Genomic DNA, 23,532 nt, shown 5'->3' on the forward strand with positions numbered 1-23,532 from the left:
CAGCACCATGTAGCACCACAAAACTTTCACTGTACATTCTGCAGCGGATTTGTAGGTCAACGCAACTATTTTGAGCTTCCAATGTCACTCACCTCCCACATTATGGGCATTCTAAGTTTCCCTCGGGTGTCCTGCAAATTCAATATTACATTCCCTGGGCGAAGCCGGGCACAAAAGCTAGTACTTACCTATATATGAGACAAAAGTTACATACATGCATACATACATGCATACATACATGCATGCATACATACCCAACGCACATTTACTGAAGTTTTGTATTGCTTTTTGCACTGACATTGTGACGCTCACATTTAATAAAAAAAAGAAATCTTAGTATGTCAGAGGTCTGGTTACTGGATACGCCAGGCTGCCAAACTAGAGCAGAACAGGCAGCATATTTACACAAAATAAATCAAAGGAATCCAGTTGGAGTTTGTCCTTTGATACATCTGGTGCAATTATGTTACAGTAGTTTTCTCTTAATTAAAGCAGCAAAACGTGACATGTTTTTTGTTTGTTTGTTTGTTTTTTAAATAAATTGGTAAATACTTACATTTTTTTTTAATTATTATTATTCAACTCTTAATGCCATTTTTTATGGGTTTTAAAGCATCCTTTCATTTCTATAGCACGTTTAGCCCACCTCCCCAGCAGTGCAAGATAATTGTAACACTTTCTTGTTTGTGATCATTTATTGTCAATGTTCCCAGCAGTTTGAGCTGCAGACTGTAACAATAGACAATGTTACCTTAGTAATATAAGGATACATTGTAGCTGTTGAGTGACACTGACTGAAGGATTGATTGAAACTGAAAGCGGCCATTATGTTGGTCACACAATCAGGATTGTGACAGATTTATAACAGTAGCACCAAACGACTGCCAGCTTCGGTAATAAAGGAGTATTATACATTGTCACACGCTTTACATATACAAATAAGAAAACAAGGGGGAATGTAGTATTCCTGCTTTAATATTGCAACTGGGAGACATTAGTAAATAACACCTGTGGCATTGGCCGTGGTTCTGTCTGTGGTCATGTGTAGAATGAACCTTGGCCTGCCCCATGCAGATTAAGTAGCACTTCCTCCTATCCAGCAGGGAAGCCGTTAAGAGTGGGAGTATCTCACGCTCTTGCCTGCCTGTGTATTGTATAACGAGAACAGCCTGCAGTATCTGTCAGCCATGATATCCCCTGCTAGCAGGCGCTGCTTCCTCCCCCTGAGCAGGGGAAGGGGCCGCCTGCTCCTGCAGACATGGAACCAGGGGAGAGGGGTCGCAGGAGCAGCGGCAGCCACCGGAGCAGCAGAACGAGACAAGAGGATCAAGACGTTCGAGGACCTGCCGGGACCCTCGCTGCTCACCAACATCTACTGGATTTTCCTGAGGGGTTACATCCTGCACTCGCATGAGTTACAAGTAAGTGTTAACCCCTTCTGTCCTGGCTACAAAGAATTACACAACAGGGAAACGTACCCTGGGAGGCACAAAGATCTCACCTTCCGGGGAGTTGAGACATTATAATGGGGGGAAAAAGCTGATTTGAAAGATTGAACCCTATTGGAATATATGAGAGCTGCGGTGCTGAGAGGCCTGGAAAGGGGTCACATTGTGATGGAATAGCCTCTACAGAGGTAGTAAAGCAGGGGTGGGCAACTCCAGTCCTCAAGGGCTACCAACCGGTCAGGTTTTAAGGATATCCCTGCTTCAGCACAGGTGGCTCAATCAGCGTCTCAGTCGAATACACCTGGCTTGCACAGTGTATTACCTTGTCAGGGTGCTGTGTCCGTGCAGCTGGGTGTTGAGGTAGAAAAGATGGGCGCCGGGAACTTTATAGTTACAAACAGGACAGGCTTTGTTTACAGAGTTTGAGGACGAACAACTTCCCCAGGTGGATTACTTAATTCCTGGAGAGGCACATGCTTGGAACAGTGGGGGTAGTTGTTTGGTCATAAAGGATAACTTAGTCATCATATAGCACAGCGGTGCGCAAACTGGGGGGCGCGCCCCCCTGGGGGGGCGCAAGATTGTTTAGGGGGGGCGCAGGAAGCAGCGGCGATTTTGCCAGGAGCAGAGGGAAAAAAGCCGTCTGCAGCTGCAATTTTTCTTTTGGCCATTAGGTGGCGCTGTGCTGCGCTGCGCTACAGTACACAGCAGCATCTCGTTGCTTCCTGCTTCCTGCGTGTGTGACATGGGGAGAGGGGGTGAGTGAGTGAGACTGGGACATGGGGGGGGGGGAGTGAGTGAGACTGGGACATGGGGGGGGGTATTGAGTGAGACTGGGACATGGGGGGGGGAGTGAGTGAGACTGGGACATGGGGGGGGGGGAGTGAGTGAGACTGGGACATGGGGGGGGGGGTGAGTGAGACTGGGACATGGGGGGGGGGGTGAGTGAGACTGGGACATGGGGGGGGGGTGAGTGAGACTGGGACATGGGGGGGGGTGAGTGAGACTGGAACATGGGGGGGGGGGTGAGTGAGACTGGAACATGGGGGGGGGGTGAGTGAGACTGGGACATGGGGGGGGGGTGAGTGAGACTGGGACATGGGGGGGGGGGTGAGTGAGACTGGGACATGGGGGGGGGTGAGTGAGACTGGGACATGGGGGGGGGGTGAGTGAGACTGGGACATGGGGGGGGTGAGTGAGACTGGGACATGGGGGGGGGGTGAGTGAGACTGGGACATGGGGGGGGGGTGAGTGAGACTGGGACATGGGGGGGGGGGTGAGTGAGACTGGGACATGGGGGGGGTGAGTGAGACTGGGACATGAGGGGGGAGTGAGACTGGGACATGGGGGGGAGTGAGACTGGGACGGGGGGGGAGTGAGACTGGGACATGGGGGGGGGGTGAGTGAGACTGGGACATGGGGGGGGGTGAGACTGGGACATGGGGGGGATGAGACTGGGACATGGGGGGGTGAGACTGGGACATGGGGGGGGTGAGACTGGGACATGGGGGGGTGAGACTGGGACATGGGGGAGTGAGACTGGGACATGGGGGAGTGAGACTGGGACATGGGGGAGTGAGACTGGGACATGGGGGAGTGAGACTGGGACATGGGGGGGTGAGACTGGGACATGGGGGGGAGTGAGACTGGCACATGGGGGGGGAGTGAGACTGGCACATGGGGGGGGAGGGAGACTGGCACATGGGGGGGGAGTGAGACTGGGACATGGGGGGGAGTGAGACTGGGACATGGGGGGGGGGACTGGGACATGTGGGGGGAGTGAGACTGGGACATGGGGGGGGAGTGAGACTGGGACATGGGGGGGGAGTGAGACTGGGACATGGGGGGGGTGGGAGAGTGAGACTGGGACATGGGGGAGTGAGTGTGAGACTGGGACATGGGGGAGTGAGTGTGAGACTGAGGCATGGGGAGGGTGTGAGTGACATGAGGGGGGTGAGAGTGTGAGATGGGGAGGGGGGTGAGAGTGAGTGTGACATGGGGAGGGGGGGTGAAAGAGCTACATGGGGATGGGGATGAGAGAGACATTGGTGGGAGGGAGGGAGACACTGGCAGGAGGGAGAGTGACACACAATGGCTGGAGGGAGAGTGTGAGAGAGACACCGGGTGGAGGGAGAAACAATAGCTGGTTGGAGAGTGCAAGAGAGACACTGGGGGGAGGGAGAGGCAATGGCTGGAAGGAGAGTGAGAGACAATGGAGGGAGGGGGACACTAGGGGGAGGGAGAAAGAAAGAGAGACACACGGGGGGAGGGAAAGAGAGTGGGGGGAGACACTGAGGGGAGGGATAGAGAGGGACTGGAGGGGGAGTGAGAAATACAGGGAGTTGGAGAGACTGGAAGAGGAGTGTGAGACTGGAAGAGGGGAGAGAGTGAGAGACAATGGGGGGAGGGAGAGAGTGAGAGACAATGGGGGGAGGGAGAAAGAGACACACACTGGGGGGAGGGAAAGAGAGTGGGGGGGGAGGGGGAGACACTGAGGGGAGGAATAGAGAGGGACTGGAGGGGGGGTGAGAAATACAGGGAGAGACTGGAAGAGGTTAGAGAGGTCCTGAGGTGTTCTAATGTGGCGGGAAGAGAGAGATTAATAATACAGCAGAAATGGGAACGCTATTAGACAAATATTATAATATTTATTTTTAAGTTATGTAATTTGTGCTATAAATACTTTTTTTGTAGACGCGTGGCGGGGGCGTTACAAAGCTGGTTCGCCCTCAATGGCTGAACCAGCTCACGTGCGCTCACGTCATGTGATTTTGATTACATCAGGCAGGGGGGGCCCGAGAAATTTCATGGATGAAAAGGGGGGCTCGGCATAAAAAGTTTGCTCACCCCTGATATAGCATACTCTTCTGGGTCCCTGCTTGGGCTGCCCCTTTATATCTTTAGTACAGAGAGGTCTTAGATCTCTATCTGGTTCTGACCATCTTTTTAGTAGCGCTTCAATGCTGGGATGCAAGAGGTGATCCCTTTCTATTGGGCTCAATATTATACTCCCCTGGAATGCTCCTAGCAGGAGGGTGCCCACGGCTACCTGGTCCCCTCTGCTGTGAGAGCAGAGGAACCCAGGAACGGCAGGAACAGAACTCCGCACAAGGCTCAGCCAGGACGGGTGTTCTTGACTCAGCAGAATAATAAGAGACTGAGCAGGAGCAGATATGTAATCTGTGCTACTTCATTTCACATCAATCCTGTGTTGGTGATATTCACAGGCTTTTTGTACTGCTTCCAGTTATTGATTACTTATTTGTACTTTTGTAAAGACCTGTGCATATATTTGTCAGCTGTGCACACTGCTGAAGCTGCAGGTTTGGTGAGGAAGGCCGTGATTATACCGGAAATCTCACGCGACGCAGCGCAGCTTCAAAACAATAAAGTGCAATGAAAGCGCACATACCAATCGCGACGGTAGCGCCACGACGTGCTGCAAAGCTTCTGTCACATGAAGAGATTTGAAATGTTGTTTTTCACAGGCGACTGTCACCACCAATCACAGTGCATCTTAAACAAAACACACACGCACGTACTTCAGTATTAGGTGATACCTTTATCACCTAATGCTGAAGTACTCATTTATTTTGTACTATCGCAACTGGACTAACACGGCTTTTTCCGTTTTATAGTGATACCATCCGGTATCTCTAGGTGCTGGAACAGTGCAGTAAGTGTGCTTTCCGGTCTACACAGAGTTAATCTTCCCCAGAGTAGCCAGTAACAGCTGCTGCCTAATTGAGAAGGCTGAACTCCTGATTGCTCACAGAGTTTTAATAGTCAGGAAGGGACTACAGAGAGCTGCCAGAGAGACAATGCTGAGTCACAGAGTGAGAGATTGCTGTCGCAGAGAAGGGGACAGAGAAGTGCTCCCCAGCTAAAGAAGGAAGGCTGGCACAGCCCTTGACAGTGGACCCACAGAGGAGAATTTCTCTGAGCTCACGTGGGGCCAAGTTCCCCTAGGCGGAAAGGACGCAAGGCCGTGCTGAAGCGGAGACGTCTGCTTCAAACAGATAAGGAAAACACTTTATTGTTGTCTACAGAGACTGTGTACATGGTTGCTTATGCCAGGGCATGTTTTGGGTGTGGGAACCAGCTTACCTGGCCATCCAAGTAGTGAGGGCGACAGCTACGGTGTAGTTAGCTTTCCATAAAGGGAATAGGTATTTTATTTTATGATTTGTTTGACTTAAAGGGCAGGTTGGTGTATGATTTAATCCCTTTAAATAAAACCCCATATAGAGAAATACAGTATTTCCGGCCTTAAATTGGGACTAAAAGATACTGCAATGTGGTGTGGGCATAAATATATATATATATTTATATATATGTATAACAGAATTCCTTGCCAGGCAGACCAGGAGATCCAAGACCTGGTCTGTCTGGTAAGGAATTATGTTACCTATTGTAACAGAGGACTTATCCCTGTTCACAAATGTGCCTCTAATCCAGCAGTGTGGTGGTTAACTGCTGGTAGCAAATTAACTAACACCACCTGCCTGATTAGAGGTGGTAGAAAAAGCCTGGCTTTGAGACAGGAAGTAACTTCTTAGCTCTGACTGAGAGAGAGCAGAGATTGTCTTTGACTCTCACAACAGTCTTGAGCAATGCCAGAAGAAACAGCAGAGCTGCTTACAAGACACAGGGAAAACTTCTGAACCTGAAGCTGACACACCCTGAGGGAAGGGAGCTGAACCAGAGAAGATTTTCCCTCCAAGGAACAGATATTTTTTTATTCTTAAGAGACTGCTTATATCTGCTTATTTCATGCTATATGTTTTGGGGCTGCGAGAAATGCTTGACTTAGGGAGTTGTGAATTAATTGCATGGTATTTTCACTAGAGATACTCCCAAGTGAATAGAAGCTTTGTTTCCCCCCTGTGTTTGGATGATTTCCTGATGAAAAGGAAAAGGCACAATAAAGCCTATTATAATTTCACCTTATAAAGTCTCCAATTGTGTACCTCTGTGAACGTCCGTCTACACCTATTCATTCCTATGGGACAAGAACCTACCTTCAATGCTTATGTGAGTGCCACCTGTTTCTGTACCTTCTCCTCAGCGTCCAGTCATCGTGGCTCTGCAACGTGAAATGGCATCGCGTTGACATGACCCTGCGGTGTCACAGTGTCATGGCAACGTGGCCCCACAGGGTGTCCCTTTGTCATAGCAGCGTGATGCCACATGACGTCGTGACATCCGACATGACAATGCGACACCATTTGACGTCAGAGTGCCATGATGATAAGACCCTGCAGGAGGAGATGCCGTCGGAGAAGGTAAGAGAGTTACCAAGGCCCCGCGCCCTCCCCCGGCAATCAGTTTAATTGTTGTGGGGGAGAGCACGGACGTCTGTAACTGGTGGGGTTTGGTGTGACGGCAACGCCATCAAGCCGGCCCAGCCATCGAGCCAGCCCTGCCATCAAGCCGGCCCTGCCCTCAAGCCGGCCCTGCCATCAACCGGCCCCGCCATCGAGCCGGCCCTGCCATCGAGCCGGCCCTGCCATTAACCGGCCCTGCCATCAAGCCGGCCCTGCCATCAAGCCGGACCTACCATCAAGCCGTCCCTGCCATCAAGCCGGCTCTGCCATCAAGCCGGCCCTGCCATCAAGCCGGACCTACCAACAAGCCGTCCCTGCCATCAATCCGTCCCTGCCATCAAGCCGGCCCTGCCATCAATCTGGCCCTGCCATCAAGCCATCAATCCGGCCCTGCCATCAATCCGGCCCTGCCATCAATCCTGCCCTGCCATCAAGCCGGCCCTGCCATCAATCCGTCCCTGCCATCAATCTGTCCCTGCCATCAATCCGTCCCTGCCATCAATCCTGCCCTGCCATCAAGCTGGCCCTGCCATCAATCCTGCCCTGCCATCAAGCTGGCCCTGCCATCAATCCTGCCCTGCCATCAATCCTGCCCTGCCATCAATCCTGCCCTGCCATCAATCCGGCCCTGCCATCAATCCGGCCCTGCCATCAAACCGTCCCTGCCATCAATCCGGCCCTGCCATCAATCCGGCCCTGCCATCAATCCGGCCCTGCCATCAATCCGGCCCTGCCATCAATCCGTCCCTGCCATCAATCCGTCCCTGCCATCAATCCGGCTCTGCCATCAATCCGTCCCTGCCATCACGCCGTCCCTGCCATTAATCCATCCCTGCCATCACGCCGTCCCTGCCATCAATCCGTCCCTGCCATCAATCCGGCTCTGCCATCAATCCGGCCCTGCCATCAAACCGTCCCTGCCATCAATCCGGCCCTGCCATCAATCCGGCCCTGCCATCAATCCGGCCCTGCCATCAATCCGTCCCTGCCATCAAGCCGGCCCTGCCATCAATCCGTCCCTGCCATCAATCCGGCCCTGCCATCAATCCGGCCCTGCCATCAATCCGGCCCTGCCATCAATCCGGCCCTGCCATCAATCCGGCCCTGCCATCAATCCGGCCCTGCCTTCATTCCGGCCCTGCCATCAATCCGGCCCTGCCATCAATCCGGCCCTGCCATCAATCCGGCCCTGCCATCAATCCGGCCCTGCCATCAATCCGGCCCTGCCATCAATCCGTCCCTGCCATCAATCCGTCCCTGCCATCAATCCGGCCCTGCCATCAATCCGTCCCTGCCATCAATCCGTCCCTGCCATCAAGCCGGCCCTGCCATCAAGCCGGCCCTGCCATCAATCCGGCCCTGCCATCAATCCGGCCCTGCCATCACGCCGTCTCTGCCATCAATCCGTCCCTGCCATCAATCAGGCCCTGCCATCAATCCGTCCCTGCCATCAATCCGTCCCTGCCATCAATCCGGCCCTGCCATCAATCCGGCCCTGCCATCAATCCGGCCCTGCCATCAATCCGTCCCTGCCATCAATCCGGCCCTGCCATCAATCCGTCCCTGCCATCAATCCGGCCCTGCCATTAATCCGGCCCTGCCATCAATCCGTCCCTGCCATCAATCAGGCCCTGCCATCAATCCGTCCCTGCCATCAATCCGTCCCTGCCATCAATCCGGCCCTGCCATCAATCCGGCCCTGCCATCAATCCGGCCCTGCCATCAATCCGTCCCTGCCATCAATCCGGCCCTGCCATTAATCCGTCCCTGCCATCAATCAGGCCCTGCCATCAATCCGTCCCTGCCATCAATCCGTCCCTGCCATCAATCCGGCCCTGCCATCAATCCGGCCCTGCCATCAATCCGGCCCTGCCATCAATCCGTCCCTGCCATCAATCCGGCCCTGCCATTAATCCGGCCCTGCCATCAAGCTGTCCCTGCCATCAAGCCGGCCCTGCCATCAAGCCGGCCCTGCCATCAAGCCGGCCCTGCCATCAAGCCGGCCCTGCCATCAATCCATCCCTGCCATCAATCCGGCCCTGCCATCAATCCGGCCCTGCCATCAATCCGTCCCTGCCATCAATCCGGCCCTGCCATCAATCTGTCCCTGCCATCAATCCGTCCCTGCCATCAATCCGGCCCTGCCATGAAGCTGTCCCTGCCATCATTCCGGCCCTGCCATCAATCCGGCCCTGCCATCAATCCGGCCCTGCCATCAATCCAGCCCTGCCATCAATCCGTCCCTGCCATCAATCCGGCCCTGCCATCATTCCGTCCCTGCCATCAAGTCGGCCCTGCCATCAATCCGGCCCTGCCATCAAGCTGTCCCTGCCATCAAGCCGGCCCTGCCATCAATCCGGCCCTGCCATCAATCCGGCCCTGCCATCAATCCTGCCCTGCCATCAAGCCGGCCCTGCCATCAATCCGTCCCTGCCATCAATCTGTCCCTGCCATCAATCCGTCCCTGCCATCAATCCTGCCCTGCCATCAAGCTGGCCCTGCCATCAATCCTGCCCTGCCATCAAGCTGGCCCTGCCATCAATCCTGCCCTGCCATCAATCCTGCCCTGCCATCAATCCTGCCCTGCCATCAATCCGGCCCTGCCATCAATCCGTCCCTGCCATCAATCCGGCCCTGCCATCAATCCGGCTCTGCCATCAATCCGTCCCTGCCATCATGCCGTCCCTGCCATCAATCCATCCCTGCCATCACGCCGTCCCTGCCATCAATCCGTCCCTGCCATCAATCCGGCTCTGCCATCAATCCGGCCCTGCCATCAAACCGTCCCTGCCATCAATCCGGCCCTGCCATCAATCCGGCCCTGCCATCAATCCGTCCCTGCCATCAATCCGTCCCTGCCATCAATCCGGCCCTGCCATCAAACCGTCCCTGCCATCAATCCGGCCCTGCCATCAATCCGGCCCTGCCATCAATTCGGCCCTGCCATCATTCCGGCCCTGCCATCAATCCGGCCCTGCCATCAATCCGGCCCTGCCATCAATCCGTCCCTGCCATCAATCCATCCCTGCCATCAATCCGGCCCTGCCACCAATCCGGCCCTGCCATCAATCCGGCCCTGCCATCAATCCGGCCCTGCCATCAAACCGTCCCTGCCATCAATCCGGCCCTGCCATCAATCCGGCCCTGCCATCAATCCGGCCCTGCCATCAATCCGTCCCTGCCATCAATCCGGCCCTGCCATCAAACCGTCCCTGCCATCAATCCGGCCCTGCCATCAATCCGGCCCTGCCATCAATTCGGCCCTGCCATCATTCCGGCCCTGCCATCAATCCGGCCCTGCCATCAATCCGTCCCCGCCATCAAGCCGGCCCCGCCATCAATCCGGCCCCGCCATCAATCCGGCCCCGCCATCAATCCGTCCCCGCCATCAATCCGGCCCTGCCATCAATCCGGCCCTGCCATCAATCCGGCCCTGCCATCAATCCGGCCCTGCCATCAATCCGTCCCCGCCATCAATCCGGCCCTGCCATCAATCCGGCCCTGCCATCACGCCGTCCCTGCCATCACGCCGGCCCCGCCATCATGCCGTCCCTGCGATATGACCATTCCAACTGGCTGTTGTTTGAATCTGCTTCTCTCACTGGGTATGTAATTTAGTACAAGATATTCTCATTGACAGGACCAATTAAACAGTGTTCTTCACAGCTAAAAAAAACTGGTAACAAGATATTTTTAGGTCCTCAGTGGTTTACGTTAGAAGCTATTTTAGAAACACTGTAACACTTAAATAATTGTATTTATATTTCAATGTCCCCTTGTCCGCACTTGCTATTTTACTGCTGGCAGAGCTGAGCTCGCCGCTGTTATTGTGCCCGTTATCTGTCTGTGCAGCTAGACGTCAAAAACTTCTTTCAAATAGTCTTTGGCAACAGATCCGGACTCCATTTTGCTGGCAAATCTGCTTTGGGGAAAAAAAGCACAAAATGCACGTATCGATCTGCCAAATCGGAAGTAGTATAATGCATTGTCACCGGCGCTTATTGTGGACGCGACGGAGAGACAGCGCTACCAAAATTCTGGTAGTCAGTCGAATTTGATTTTTGGAGAGACAGTCTCCACATGTGACTGGCTATAAGCCAATCAGAGTGCTTCTGCGCCCTCACTGCCTTCCCCCTTGCTGACGTCACTGGCCTTGCAGCCAGCGATGTCTCCAAAATATACAATACAACTTTCGCAATGGCGACGGCAACGGGTGACGTCATCGGTTGTGTCGCCAGCTGTATAAGCGCAGCCTAAACCTCTCCGGCTAAAAGTGTTGAGGGAAATGTTGTTAACTTGTTTTTAAATGTTTCATTTAAAGCAGCAGTAAGAACAAATAAAAGTTGGATGTGCTTATCAGGAGATGCATGATACATGGGGAGGCATTCTAGTAGCCGTGAGTTCCATGCGGAAACAGCTCTGTCCAAACCGTGCAGGAAACAGCCCTGTACAAACCGTGCTGAAAAGGGTTTACTTTTTTTGCAGCGTTTTCATTCCAGCTGTGCAAATCCGGTGGGAATGACCAAAAAGGTTCAAACGCGCATTTGTTGACAACTAGCTGAATTGGTAGGTCCGCTAAGTGCAAAAGACAAAACCGCTTGTAATAACTTGTATTTATTTCTCGCGTCCTTCAGAGTGAGTGGCGAGATTGGTCTTGCGAGTTTCATTCAGAGCCGGAAATATGGGTTTTGCCAAGAGAGAGCAAACCCATATCTCGGCAGAACCCCATATCTCGGCAGAACCCCATAAGTCAGACTGGGGATGGAGTTAGCATTATCTCAGGTCATGCCACTTCACAAGCCCCTACAATCTGAGTGTATGGGCTCTTAAACCGCGCGGTTTGTCATTTTTAATAGACGCGGTTTAAACAATGCGATTTGTAATACAGAATATGGATTTTTGGCTAGTTGTAATCCGCTACTTTGGACCATGTCAAACCGCGTGGTTTTACAAGGGCAAGCTCGCAGTTACTAGAAAATCCCCCCACAGTTTGAATCCCCACCGCGGAGAAATGACAAGGTCTTCGTGTTCTGCTGACTTTCTTTCACTTGTATCTTTCAGTTTATCTATAAGAAGAATTACGGCCCCATGTGGAAGTCTTCTCTGGGACAGTACACAAGTGTGAACATTGCTGATGTAGAAATTCTGGAGACTTTGCTGAGGCAGGAGGGGAAGTATCCCATGAGGAGTGATATGGAGCACTGGAAGGAACATCGGCGCCAGAGGGACCTGTCTTACGGACCTTTCACAGAGTAAGTTCCCGGCATTAATATTACCAAAGCAAACTTCAGAGAGGACAGGACCTGTAAATACATAAAGAGAAAGAATCCATGTGAACAAGCACTCTTCCTCCAGTGAAATAAAATAAGAAATTGTTTAATGTGGAAAAGAAAACAAAAAAGTTCAAACCTATAAGATGCGAAAAAGCTACCACCCATTCTGTGCCAAATGTAAGTGGTACAGAAATACGGATGCCACGTGTAAATGACACTGATTTGTGTTCCTGTCTTCTATAGGATAGAGGCAGACACTGGTAACTACCACAGGTCAAAATATATTGAACACTCTTAAATATCTTACCCTGAAAAAGGATGTTTTAAGTCACTCTATATAGTGTATATGCATCACTGCATATACTGACGTGACAGTGATCTACAGATCTAATTCTGATCCCTTACAGTGGTAAATCACCCAATTGGGCAGACAGCCTCATAGACCACTGGGTTGACCCACTAATTGAGGAGAGTGATCATGTAGGTAACCAGTATGTAGTAGATTAAACAATGCTACCCCTGTTCAGGCAGTAGCTTGATGTTTGCTGCTAAGCACAGAATATATGCATGAGAGTGAGTGCTGGCACACAAGGGCTGGAACTCAGCACTGCCTCACTGAATGTCACTTCCAGGTAGAGACCGTGGACCCCACCAATATGGTAATGTAGTACACACACACACACATATAACTAGCTAGTGGGTGCCTCCTAGGGCCCACAACTTAGTTTAACTACCTCACAGCATGCAAGAGCGGTAGTAACACAGGGCTATTTTCGCCAAACAGGAACTCTGATGGATAGTAAAAGTACCACAGCACTGTGGTCGCATCTAGTGACGTCAGAGACTTAGCGTCATCTACACCCGACGTACGTTTCGTCCCACGTGGGGAATTCGTCTGGGGTCTTCTTTCTCAGGACTGGACCTGGTCTGAGAGCCTTGGCACTTCTAATTACAGCAGGGGTGTGCAAACTGGGGGGTGTGCATCCCAGGGGAGGTGCAAAATTTTCTGGGGGGGGACGGACCACGGTGGTTGCAGAGGTCCCGCACTGTCCCCAAAGGCATTTAAATTAAATGCCGGAGGACCGCGCGAGGCCTCTGTAACTTACTTACCTTGGCTTCTAGCGATGCATCGTCATGGTAACGTGACATCACATGACCCCACAGCGTTATTTGTCGCGGGAGCCGAGCAGGGGGGACGAAAGCAGGCAGGGGGGCGCAGGGGGAAAAGATTGTGCACCCCTGCGTTACAGTATATGAGAGTAATAGGTCTCCATAGTGGCGATTTCTTGTGATACAGAGCCAAATATCTGGAACAGAATGTGTATAATTAAATGATGCGTAAACTGAGAAGGTGCCCTGCTCCACTCAGCTTGATTCAGATTACAATTGTAAAGGAGGGGTGGGATTTAGGGTGTAGTGAAGCAGAAACAGGACCCTATTTACAGAAGTGCAGTTAAAAGACAACCTCCTAACAATAAATACAAAAATAATACATCTTTATTTCATTCCAAACTCATCGTTAGAAATTGAGCTGAAAGCAAATTCTCTGGTACTAGGATATCGATAAATGCCAGGTCTCTGTAAAATAGCAGTCCTTGTATAAATATTCAGTATTATCTCTCAATAAAATATTTATATATGTATAAGTATGAATTACTGTGTTATTTGTTGAGTTATTCAGTCTCTTCTTTAAATCTAAAAGTTTGAGCCACCAATAGTTTGCAATCGATGTGTCTCCTCGCTCAATTCTCATACTTAAAGTGCAGGGAAGTCTCCAAAAAATAAATGACAAAGGAGAGACGCTCCCAATGAATAGAACGGCTTTTCTAAGCTATACAGCGTTGTTGTTATTTATCACTAGCTGACACAACGATGAGTTTTGAATGAAATAAAGATGTATTATGTTTGTGTTTATAGTTAGGAGGTTGTCGTTTGAATGCACTGCATAGGTTCTGTTTCCCTTGGGTATACACTAATTAAACGATAGCACTGTTTTGACGTTCTGCAGCTACTCTGTGAGTGTAATTGTGCTACATACACAACTGCTGATATTGGTAACAAACCATCCAGTCAAAATACAACTATAGTCCCAGCACTCACTGACTATATGAAAAAAAAAAAAAACTGATGGAATGTCACAAGCAAAAAAATGATTTAATATAAGCACAAGGTAACTCCCAATTGGAGTGATGCCGGTACAAGCGAGTATATATGGACCCTATTAATACAGTGGAAAGTGTAATATTACACAGGGGCAAGAAGTGGGGTAAACAAAACCATAAAAGTGGGGAGAGAGGGGGGGGGAGAAACAAGTTCTTGGGGGGGGTGTTAAGGTTTACAAAGGGGGCAACGACCGTTTACAAGGGGGGCAAGACCATAAGGTACTTCCCTTGACCCAATACCTAACCACCGGACCAGCACACAGTAATCAAAAACACCAATCTATTACACTAATTCACGCCCAATTGGCAAAGTCCAGAGTACACAGGAGTTAAATAATGAAAATGGAAAGGGTTCAAAGCGTCAGCTTTACTGCCACTAAGGGCCTCATGCAGAGAGCAGCGGTGGAATTAATTGGAGAAAGTAAAAAATAGTACCTTTTTTGGCGTGATTTAATCTCCATATGCAGAAAGGTCATAAAACTGCATTTAAAATCCTGTCTGCATATGGAGAGTTTCAACCGGCGATATGAGCGCTGTTGAAACTTGTTGTAAAAAAATCGCTTTTTTTTTTCTCCCCCACCGGCCGCCGAGCTCCAGCTTCTTGCCAACTTTTGTTGGCGAAGCAAAATGTTGAAAATCGCGCCATTTTTTTGGGCGCGAACAGCCGCTAGATGGCGATCGCGCCTCTCTGAATACGGCCGTTTTCAACACTGGAGAGATTTAGGTTCTCGCCAGCCGCGCGGCGAGATTTGCAAATAAAAAAAAATGGCGCTTCTTTCAAAACTCGCCATTACCTGCCGTTCTAAAGGCAGATTTCGCCAAAAAATGCCGCTTTTCCTGTTAGCGCTGCTCTCTGCATGAGGCCCTAAGTCTCTCTTCTCCCACCACTCCTGCAGATGTGTGAGCAGTCAATGCTTTATCCTCTCCCAGGAGGAGCATTTAGCTCTCTGTGATATTAACCTCTAGTAACCCAACTCCTCGCTGCCCCCGCTGGCAGAACATTGGAACACTTTTCATGTTTGCCAAATATTGATCAGGTCCTGTCAGTACTATTGATTGGTGCCTTTGTACTGTCAGTGCAGTGTGTAAACCATACAGTAAGTAACATGTGCGCCCCTGAATAATGTTACACGTCTCTCTCTCTCTCCCCCAGGGAGGGGCATCGCTGGCACAACCTGCGCTCGGTGCTGAACAAGAGGATGCTGAAGCCAGCAGAAGCCGTGCTCTACTCGGGGGTCGTTAACGAAGTGGTAACGGACTTTCTGGTCAGGCTTCGGGAGATCCGAAAAGAAACACCATCTGGGGACATGGTGAATGACGTAGCAAACCACCTGTACAGATTCGCCTTTGAAGGTACTCCAAGTTCTGCAAGGCTTTGCAGGTCCCTCCAGCACTTATGGAGTTAAAATGCAATGTATATTTTATATATAGTAGTTAAAGTACATTACACATGGGCTAAGCGCCAGTCCTCAAGCCGCCCCCCCCCCCCCTCCCCTCCAACAGGGCAGGTTTTCAGGATACCCCTGCTTCAGCACAGGTGGCTCAATCAGAGGCTCATTGAGCCACCTGTGCTGAAGCAGGGGTATCCTGAAATCCTGACCTGTTGAGGGGGCTTGAGGACTGGAATTGAGCCCCCTGCATTACATTATAAACATTTTAAATATATAGCAAGCATAATATATCAATTTGATTTTCTTCTGCATATCTTTACTGAGTGACACTACATTATAAAGCAACAGCCCCCCACAAACTGAACGATGATATCTTCAGCAACCTGGAGCCTCAGACGTCTGAGATGCAAAGGCCACTGAATAGAAAGCCACGAAATCACGTCCCAAAGACAACACCACTTTCTATTGGCCAACTGAGTCACCCGGTTATGAAAATGTTTCCATTTTCTAGGATTTCTTTCAGTTTCGGGTTGCATTTGTGTATCCTTCTAAGGCTGCATCCATGGTACCTGAGACCGCGCCGAAAATAATACCTTAAGGCAGTGTTCGCGTATATGCGGCGTGCGGGCGCATGCGTGTGGAGGCAGGAGGGGGCCCGCGCTACGCGAGAATTCTCGTGCGACAGGGCGGTCACGTGAGCGGTCCACCCAATGAGGGGGCCCAATGAGGACGAACCAGCTCCGTGACATCACTAGGAACGCCCCCCACGGCTGGAGTACTATGGCCAGGGAAAGCACCCGCTTTCCCTCAGCCTCCGCGCGTTTCCGCACGGGCTGCGTCACCATGTCCGCAGCCTAAATGTTGACAGCCCCTATATATGTGTATAACTCACCTGGCTTGGGGTTTGTTATCCAAGTATGTTGAACATTACTGATCTAGATGGACTTTCCAGGAGGTTGATGCATAACCCCATAATATCCGCAATGCAATCATTTGTTTTTAACTTCCTAATTCTTTTTGGAAGTCATAAGAGAGGGTTCTGCACTCGAGAAGGAGAGAATATTGCCACGTACAATGAACATAGGACATCTGACCACCTGCATTGTCCCCCTCTTCCTTCTATATTAGGTATCTCGTACATTCTGTTTGAGACCCGGATCGGATGTTTGGAGAAGGAAATCCCGACGGAAACCCAGAAGTTTATTGATTCCATTGGTTCCATGCTGAGAAATTCTGTCTATGTCACCGTTCTTCCAAAATGGACCAAGGAGGTGTTTCCGTACTGGAAACGTTACATAGACAGCTCGGACAACATCTTTGCCTTTGGTGAGCATTGTCGCATGAAGAATATCCTTTCTTAAATAATTAGCGCTGGCAACATTGTGTTTTTGAATTTGACTACCTTGTAGTCACAGATCCCCGATTGGAAATGAACAAGCCAGCTGGGCAATGTGATTCTTACCGGGCATTAAATGTTTCTGCCTTAAGTGCCTGCTCTTCACTATTTAATTAGAACTATTTTATACTTTCCTGCAGGGGGGCTCAACTCCAATCCTCAAGCCCCCCCCCCCCCATTCCCCCAACAGGGCAGGTTTTCAGGATCACCCTGCATCAACACAGGTGTCCCCATCAGTCCCGGCATCAGCATAGGTAGCTCAATCAGTCCCTGCTTCAGCAAAGGTGTCTCCATCAGTCCTTGCATCAGCACAGGTAGCTCAGTCAGTCTATGCTACGGCTCAGGTGGCTCAATCAGTCCCTGCTTCAGCAAAGGTGGCTCAATCAGGGCCTCTGATTGAGCCACCTGTGCTGAAGCAGGGATATCTTCAAAACCTGACCTGTTGGAGGGGTTGACGACTGGAGTTGAGCACCCCTGCCTTACTGTGCAGGTTTATTTCATAAGTAAAGATAAACTAAGAAAGTTGTCCCCTCTTTTGGGTCTTATTGCTTTAGGGAAGAAGCTGATTGACCAGAAAATGGAGAAGGTTCAGGCTCAATTGGAGCGTGGTGAGGAGGTGGAGGGGGAGTACCTCACATATCTGCTCTCCAGTGGCAAACTGACCAGTAAGGAGGTGTATGGCAGTGTGGCTGAGTTGCTACTAGCCGGAGTGGACACAGTACGTAGTATGATACCCTTACATTGTTAAAAGAACCAGTGTGTACAAGTGGGATGTTGAAGGGACCACAAAGAACAGGAATAGAAGCTACCATCCTCAGTCACGCAGCATTACTACCATGCCTGGAGGAGAAGGGATTTGCATAGAGACAAGCCTGGAGATATTTATTCATTGGGTTTCTCCCTTCGATATCCTTGAAAACCAGAGGGACCAGCACTCCATTGTTATACTATAGAAACTGTAGACAGTACAACAGGGAAAGATAACAAATGATCATTTTATGCATGTGTGAGTGTTGCTCAGAACTGGAATTGTTCTGCAGAGAGGGACGGAGTGCCAGAACATATTATTATTATTATAATATGTCATTTTTATGTAGCACTAATATTGTATGAGCCTCCCCTTGCAGCTATGGGTTTAACAAGTGGCCTTTCGTTGTGCTTACCTTGTAATTGCGCTGTGATAACGCACTCCCCTCTCCGCAGACATCCAACACATTGTCCTGGTCCCTTTATCACCTGGCAAGAAACCCTGAGATTCAGAACGCCCTTTATCAGGAGGTGATCAGTGTGGCGCCCGGAGAGAGTATTCCCAGCGCTGAAGATATCTCCAGAATGCCGCTGCTGAAGGCGGTGATTAAGGAGACCTTGCGGTAGGTTCTCTGAGCAAACGTCACCGTTTAACAGCAGCATAAACAGACAACACATTTTATCTGGGATGATACTGCTGCCCAAAACAGCACAAAGTGTCCAAAATGTTATCGTTATGCTAAAAGTAATTAGGATTTTTGACTTTCATCAATTTTGTTATTTTTGTAAATGTATTACACAAGATACACGATCCCAGGTGTGTGAAGGAATAACGGCTTGTCAATGTGTTATTCATGGGGGAACCAGGATATCAATGTATGAGGTGCTCTTACAGAAAATCATATCACTGTGTGAGGAGCCCCCACAAGTGCAAAAGCTGCCAGCTCCCCAATGGCTGAGCCACTGATTGAGCCGCCTGTGCTGATGCAGGGATATCCTGAAAACCTGACCTGTTGGTGGCCCTTGAGGACTGGAGTTGGTCATCCCTTGCTCTAGTGGAAAGAATGGGGTATAGGTATATCCCTCCGAAGGGAGGAAGATAAAAGTGACACACCGACCACCAGATTCAGCCAGCTCGGTTACGGGTGTTAACGCCTCTTACTGACTTGACGGGAAGATAACTTGTGCGTTAACCTCTAACGGGGCTCTCTGAATAACCCATTGAGAGAGCTATTTATCGATGTCTCCTTACTGAAAAACTGGCACAAAAACAGCATCACATTTGTCAGAGAATACAGAAAAAATATGATTTATTTGCTTCAATAACTCTGGAGCTATTTTCTTGCATCAGATTGCTAGATAATTGATCGCCTAATTTGCTCAATTGTTAAGACGAGAAACTTGATATTTGACTAAGGAACCTGCGCACTGTGGAGATTTTGAGCCATGTTTACTAAGCAGTGCTAAACCATATGGCACATTACGGCATGCACACTTTAATGGGCCTACAGGTGCCTTACTGCTTAGCACTACCTAGGACATTTGTGTCTTTAATTAGCTACTTTCAAGGGAAACAACATGGCATCCGAGTGTGCAACATTGCATGAAGAGGAATATGGCGGAGTATCACTAGTGAAAGGAAAGTGATATTTGCTCTGAAATAGGTTGTGTATGAGGTGTGGGCTACTAAAATGGAGGAGCTTCCCATTGCAAATGAGTAGGATGTTAGTTTGTGTGAATTCACGCCCATTGCACCTTCCGGCTGTATCATTTTACGATGGTAATATTTATTGAAGATTTTGGTGTTGCCATATTATTAACATGCAATCAGGATTATGAAAGTACCTTTCGATTGGTCTAAAGCTTTGATGGAATCCGTCCTGTTCCACTTTACTTCCCTTGTAGGATGTACCCCGTTGTGCCAACCAATTCCAGAGTCGCTGTTGACAAGCCGATAATCATTGGAGACTATTGCTTCCCGAAAGATGTAAGTGTGGCACTTTGAGGAGTTACGGCTGAGTTCGAGCCAGTGGTCAGAGCGTTGACAATGGTCAGCAAACATACAGAGCTCGAAGGTACTACCATTCAAAGCTAAAGGGCGGCAGAGAGGGAAAGGGAGGTTGATAGAAATATTTTGCATCATGATAAGCCAAGGAAGGGACTAACACATAAAATACATACTGTAAAGCTGCAGGGTACTTCAACATAAAAATAATCCACAATTACACTTACATAGAGTAACAAAGGAGGGAGAGGGAGTACTGTGGGTAGTATTATACCTTTAATTGGACCACCAAGTAGTTTATATGTTACAAGCTTTCCAACCTGTCCGGGTCCTTCATCGGAGAACCCTGACCCTGAGAGGTTGGAAAGCTTATAACATACCTGTTATTGGACCAACAAGTTGTTATCATACCTCCTACTCCTTGTCACCGGAGACCAGGACTATTGCACCAGGGATCAAATCGCCAGACAGAAACAGAGTTTATCAAATTAATTTATTGGAAAAAGAAATATACACAACTGTACAGATACCCAACACACATACCCACTCCCCACCTTTTTTTTATACCTTATATGCCACAATATTGAAACATTCAATGCCAGGTGCTGTCAATATGCCCAGCCCCTGATTGGTGGGTTTAATAGCAACAGAAAGAGAGTTACTTGGAAAGGTCAGGCACCTTTGCAACATTCCCGCTGAACATAACATTAACCCCTGGTCCCTGACGTGCTGGAACCAGGCTTCATAATACATAGATATACATACACATAATACGACTATTACTGACAGGTAAGGGTAATGGCAGGCTTTACCTTTATTAAAAGCAGTCCCGTTTACCCCTACCGCCACACTCCCTCCCCCTCCTTTGTTACTACATGGAAGAAAGGAGCGACACGGCCCCCCTTCTCTGCCCACGTTACACGGAGAAGCATTTTCTGACTACCGGAAGAAGAGCGAGAGAGCCTGTTTACATCTGTGTCACCGAACATGTAACAGTTTTAGCTGCAGTGAAAGAGGAGGCTAGTCTGTAAGAGAGGAGTATCTCATTCTGTCCCGGGTGGCTTACACCTCTGAATCAAGTTCCTCCTTGGCCTGAATGAACTGAATTTGATATATTACGCTATATGTCACTGTTGGGGCACATGATAACGATTTATTTCATATTGGCAAATTAACTGAATGTTAAATAAATATATTTGTCATTTTTACCTATCTGACACTACGTAGTTACATTTTTACATTGCTTAACCAAGGGCTCCCAAAGTTAATTATTGTAAGATTTCTCTAATCAACACTTAATTACCCAATTGACCTAAGTATCAGTAAGATAACTTGCTCATATACAGTGTGTGTTGCCCTGAAAACGTGGCCTTTCGTTTGCTCGAGGGCTTAACCGCTTAATTCCCAGAGGCATCTGCTTCACAATGAATTAAGTCAGATTAGCTTTTGAGAACTACGTTGTCCTGTTTTCCCATTTGCAGACGCTCTTTGCTCTGAGTCACTATGCCATATCCCGTGATGAGACCAATTTCCCCGAACCAAACAAGTTTAATCCCCAACGCTGGTTTCGGGACGGTCAGATGAAGCACCATCCCTTCAGCTCAATCCCCTTCGGATACGGGGTCCGAGCTTGCGTTGGGCGGCGGATCGCTGAGCTGGAAATGCACATGGCGTTATCGCGGGTGAGTTTTATGATGGTTCTAAGGGCTGAGACTGACCAGTCAAAATGTCCCTTTGAGGACCAATCACACAATCTTTTCACCAGAGGTGTCTGAACCACAGAACATTCACAAGTGGACTACACTGTTTCCTCGCACAGAAATAATGTTTTCCAGCATTGGTGATTAGGGTGAATTAGAATACAGAAGGTTACATGTTTTCAAATGTATACATTCGTTGTGTTCTCCCCAAAAGTATTCTTGGAGCACTTTTTGAAGGTTTAGTCCCAAATGAACTCATTGCAGTGATAGATTTAAAGCTGCCGTTCAAGCTGCCGTTTAAATAAATAAATACATTTGCCATTCAATATGTGCATCAATACAATCTGCACACTGACAAGTGATTAGCTAAGCTGCAGATCGATCCGCTCTCCTGTAATCGTCGCGTGCTCGGGGTTATTTAATTCAGTTCTTGCACAGCATTGTGGGCAATGTAGTCCAGCAATATTATGTGACAGAGCAATTACTAGATACAATTGGTTCACTGCTAGAAAGAGGGCGGGGCTCCAGAGCCTGTCAGAAGGGGATTGGGGCTGTCACTTTGGAAATGCTTCCTACATTAGAAACATTAAAAATGTCTTTAAAACATTTTTTTTTTTTAAATTAAATGCTACAAGTATTTTCTCATAGTACAGAACTGATTTATTTAAAAAAAAATACACGTAGGATATTGCCTGAGCGGCTGCTTTAAAAGGTAAAATTCAGATGCCTAATGCCAATTAATTAACTTAATCAAATATGTGTTCAAATAATTATGTAAAGTTGCCCTTGAAATATCAGCAAACATTGTACAGTACATGGTTTTAGTTGCGTTATATTTTTCTTTGTGTGTTACTGCATGTTAAGTACCTGTCACCTTTCTTAGTTATCTGACAAAGGAGCAGTATGTCTCATTATGGTTTTGTTCTGACTGGGCTGGATCACATAACAAGCAGTATCCTCCCTCTCAGAGTTCCTACCGTCAATGTGAACTTTGAAACTTTACTGTAAGATTGTAAATACTCAGACTGGGCTCACCCCCATCGCAGGCTGTAACATTACCTCCGTACAAATATAATAGGGAGGGTAAGATAAACCTGAATTAACATTAAAAGATAACTGAGTCTGAAGTATATTTTCTTAGTAACTTAGCTCTACACCTCGTGACTCTACAATATGCTTTGTGACGAAATGACAAGGCTGCTGGCTCCTGCCTCTTACTGATTCGCACGTGCATCGCTTGTGACATTCATGGAAGGCAGAGATCTCGTAATCATTGTCACTGGGGGTATTCAATACCACGTATGTTACATTGTGTGCAGGTATTACTGCACACTGCATTTTGGCTAGTGACACCGAGCTGTAGTGCAGAAAATACAAAGTCTGCACTAGGACACAACCACACCGGTTATATGGATTTACTTTTCCTTCCCTCTACCTTCGTCCTCAGATAATCCAGAAGTTTGAGCTCAGACCCGAGCCTCTGGCGGGAGAGATTAAAGCCATTGCCAGGATCGTCCTGACCCCTCAGAAACCCATCAACCTGCAGTTCCTGGAGAGAACAGCTGCAACTCGCCAATCGGCTTGACCATCCTCTTACTGCGCTGCTATAGAACAGACCTGGAACCAAGGGGTTAACAGTGGCACTTAACGCTTTCACAGCCACAGACTTTAACTCGTTTGGTGCTGAAGAGACCGTCCGTGAGGAAAACGCACAATAAAACAAAGCAATTTAAATGTAAATAACAAGTAATTTAAAAATTAGAAGTAATAAAATAAATGTATAATGTCTCTATGAGGGACCAGCCCCCTATGTAATAGGCCCCATCAAATCTGACAGATGTTTGGAAACGCTAAGTTATGGGTTTCCCCTTTCACTGCATAAACCCCCCTGTAGTGAAGGGCTAAATCCCTAACCCCCACTTAGATTGTGAGCTCTTCAGGGCAGGGATTTCCTCTTCTTTTGTCTGATTTTGTTTATCATATTGTATTATAACTTCCTGCTCCGTCTCTTTTGTAAAGCGCCGAGTATACCGTGGGCGCTATATAAATAACGATATATATATACGTCCCAACTCATCACAAA

At 48.8% G+C, this 23,532-nt stretch overlaps 1 protein-coding gene and 1 long non-coding RNA gene across 2 annotated transcripts; one reads left to right on the plus strand and one right to left on the minus strand.

Moving 5' to 3' along the window:
* The first annotated feature begins 1,108 nt into the window (after nucleotides 1–1,108).
* On the plus strand, nucleotides 1,109–23,532 carry LOC142499784 (sterol 26-hydroxylase, mitochondrial-like). The gene is made up of 9 exons (XM_075609646.1): nucleotides 1,109–1,421; nucleotides 11,837–12,027; nucleotides 15,364–15,563; nucleotides 16,730–16,927; nucleotides 17,552–17,715; nucleotides 18,201–18,367; nucleotides 19,650–19,731; nucleotides 21,231–21,431; nucleotides 22,897–23,532. Exons 1-9 carry the CDS (start codon nucleotides 1,188–1,190, stop codon nucleotides 23,032–23,034), a joined length of 1,575 nt encoding a protein of 524 aa, XP_075465761.1. The 5' UTR covers nucleotides 1,109–1,187; the 3' UTR covers nucleotides 23,035–23,532.
* Nucleotides 11,374–18,376, minus strand: LOC142499788 (uncharacterized). Its single transcript, XR_012802740.1, has 2 exons — nucleotides 18,161–18,376; nucleotides 11,374–12,078 (listed from the first exon to the last, which is right to left on the minus strand). It is a non-coding gene; the product is annotated as an uncharacterized LOC142499788 (long non-coding RNA).

This window comes from Ascaphus truei, chromosome 7, assembly GCF_040206685.1.
Source record: "Ascaphus truei isolate aAscTru1 chromosome 7, aAscTru1.hap1, whole genome shotgun sequence".
Classification (NCBI taxonomy): domain Eukaryota; kingdom Metazoa; phylum Chordata; class Amphibia; order Anura; family Ascaphidae; genus Ascaphus; species Ascaphus truei.

Bases quoted from the DNA above. Each gene is read 5' to 3' on its own strand.
- LOC142499784 (XM_075609646.1), top strand. From the start codon at position 1,188: ATGATATCCCCTGCTAGCAGGCGCTGCTTCCTCCCCCTGAGCAGGGGA. The intron at 12,028-15,363 runs GTAAGTTCCCGG...TCTCTCCCCCAG, and splicing joins TCTTACGGACCTTTCACAGA to GGAGGGGCATCGCTGGCACA. The intron at 18,368-19,649 runs GTAGGTTCTCTG...CTTCCCTTGTAG, and splicing joins GTGATTAAGGAGACCTTGCG to GATGTACCCCGTTGTGCCAA.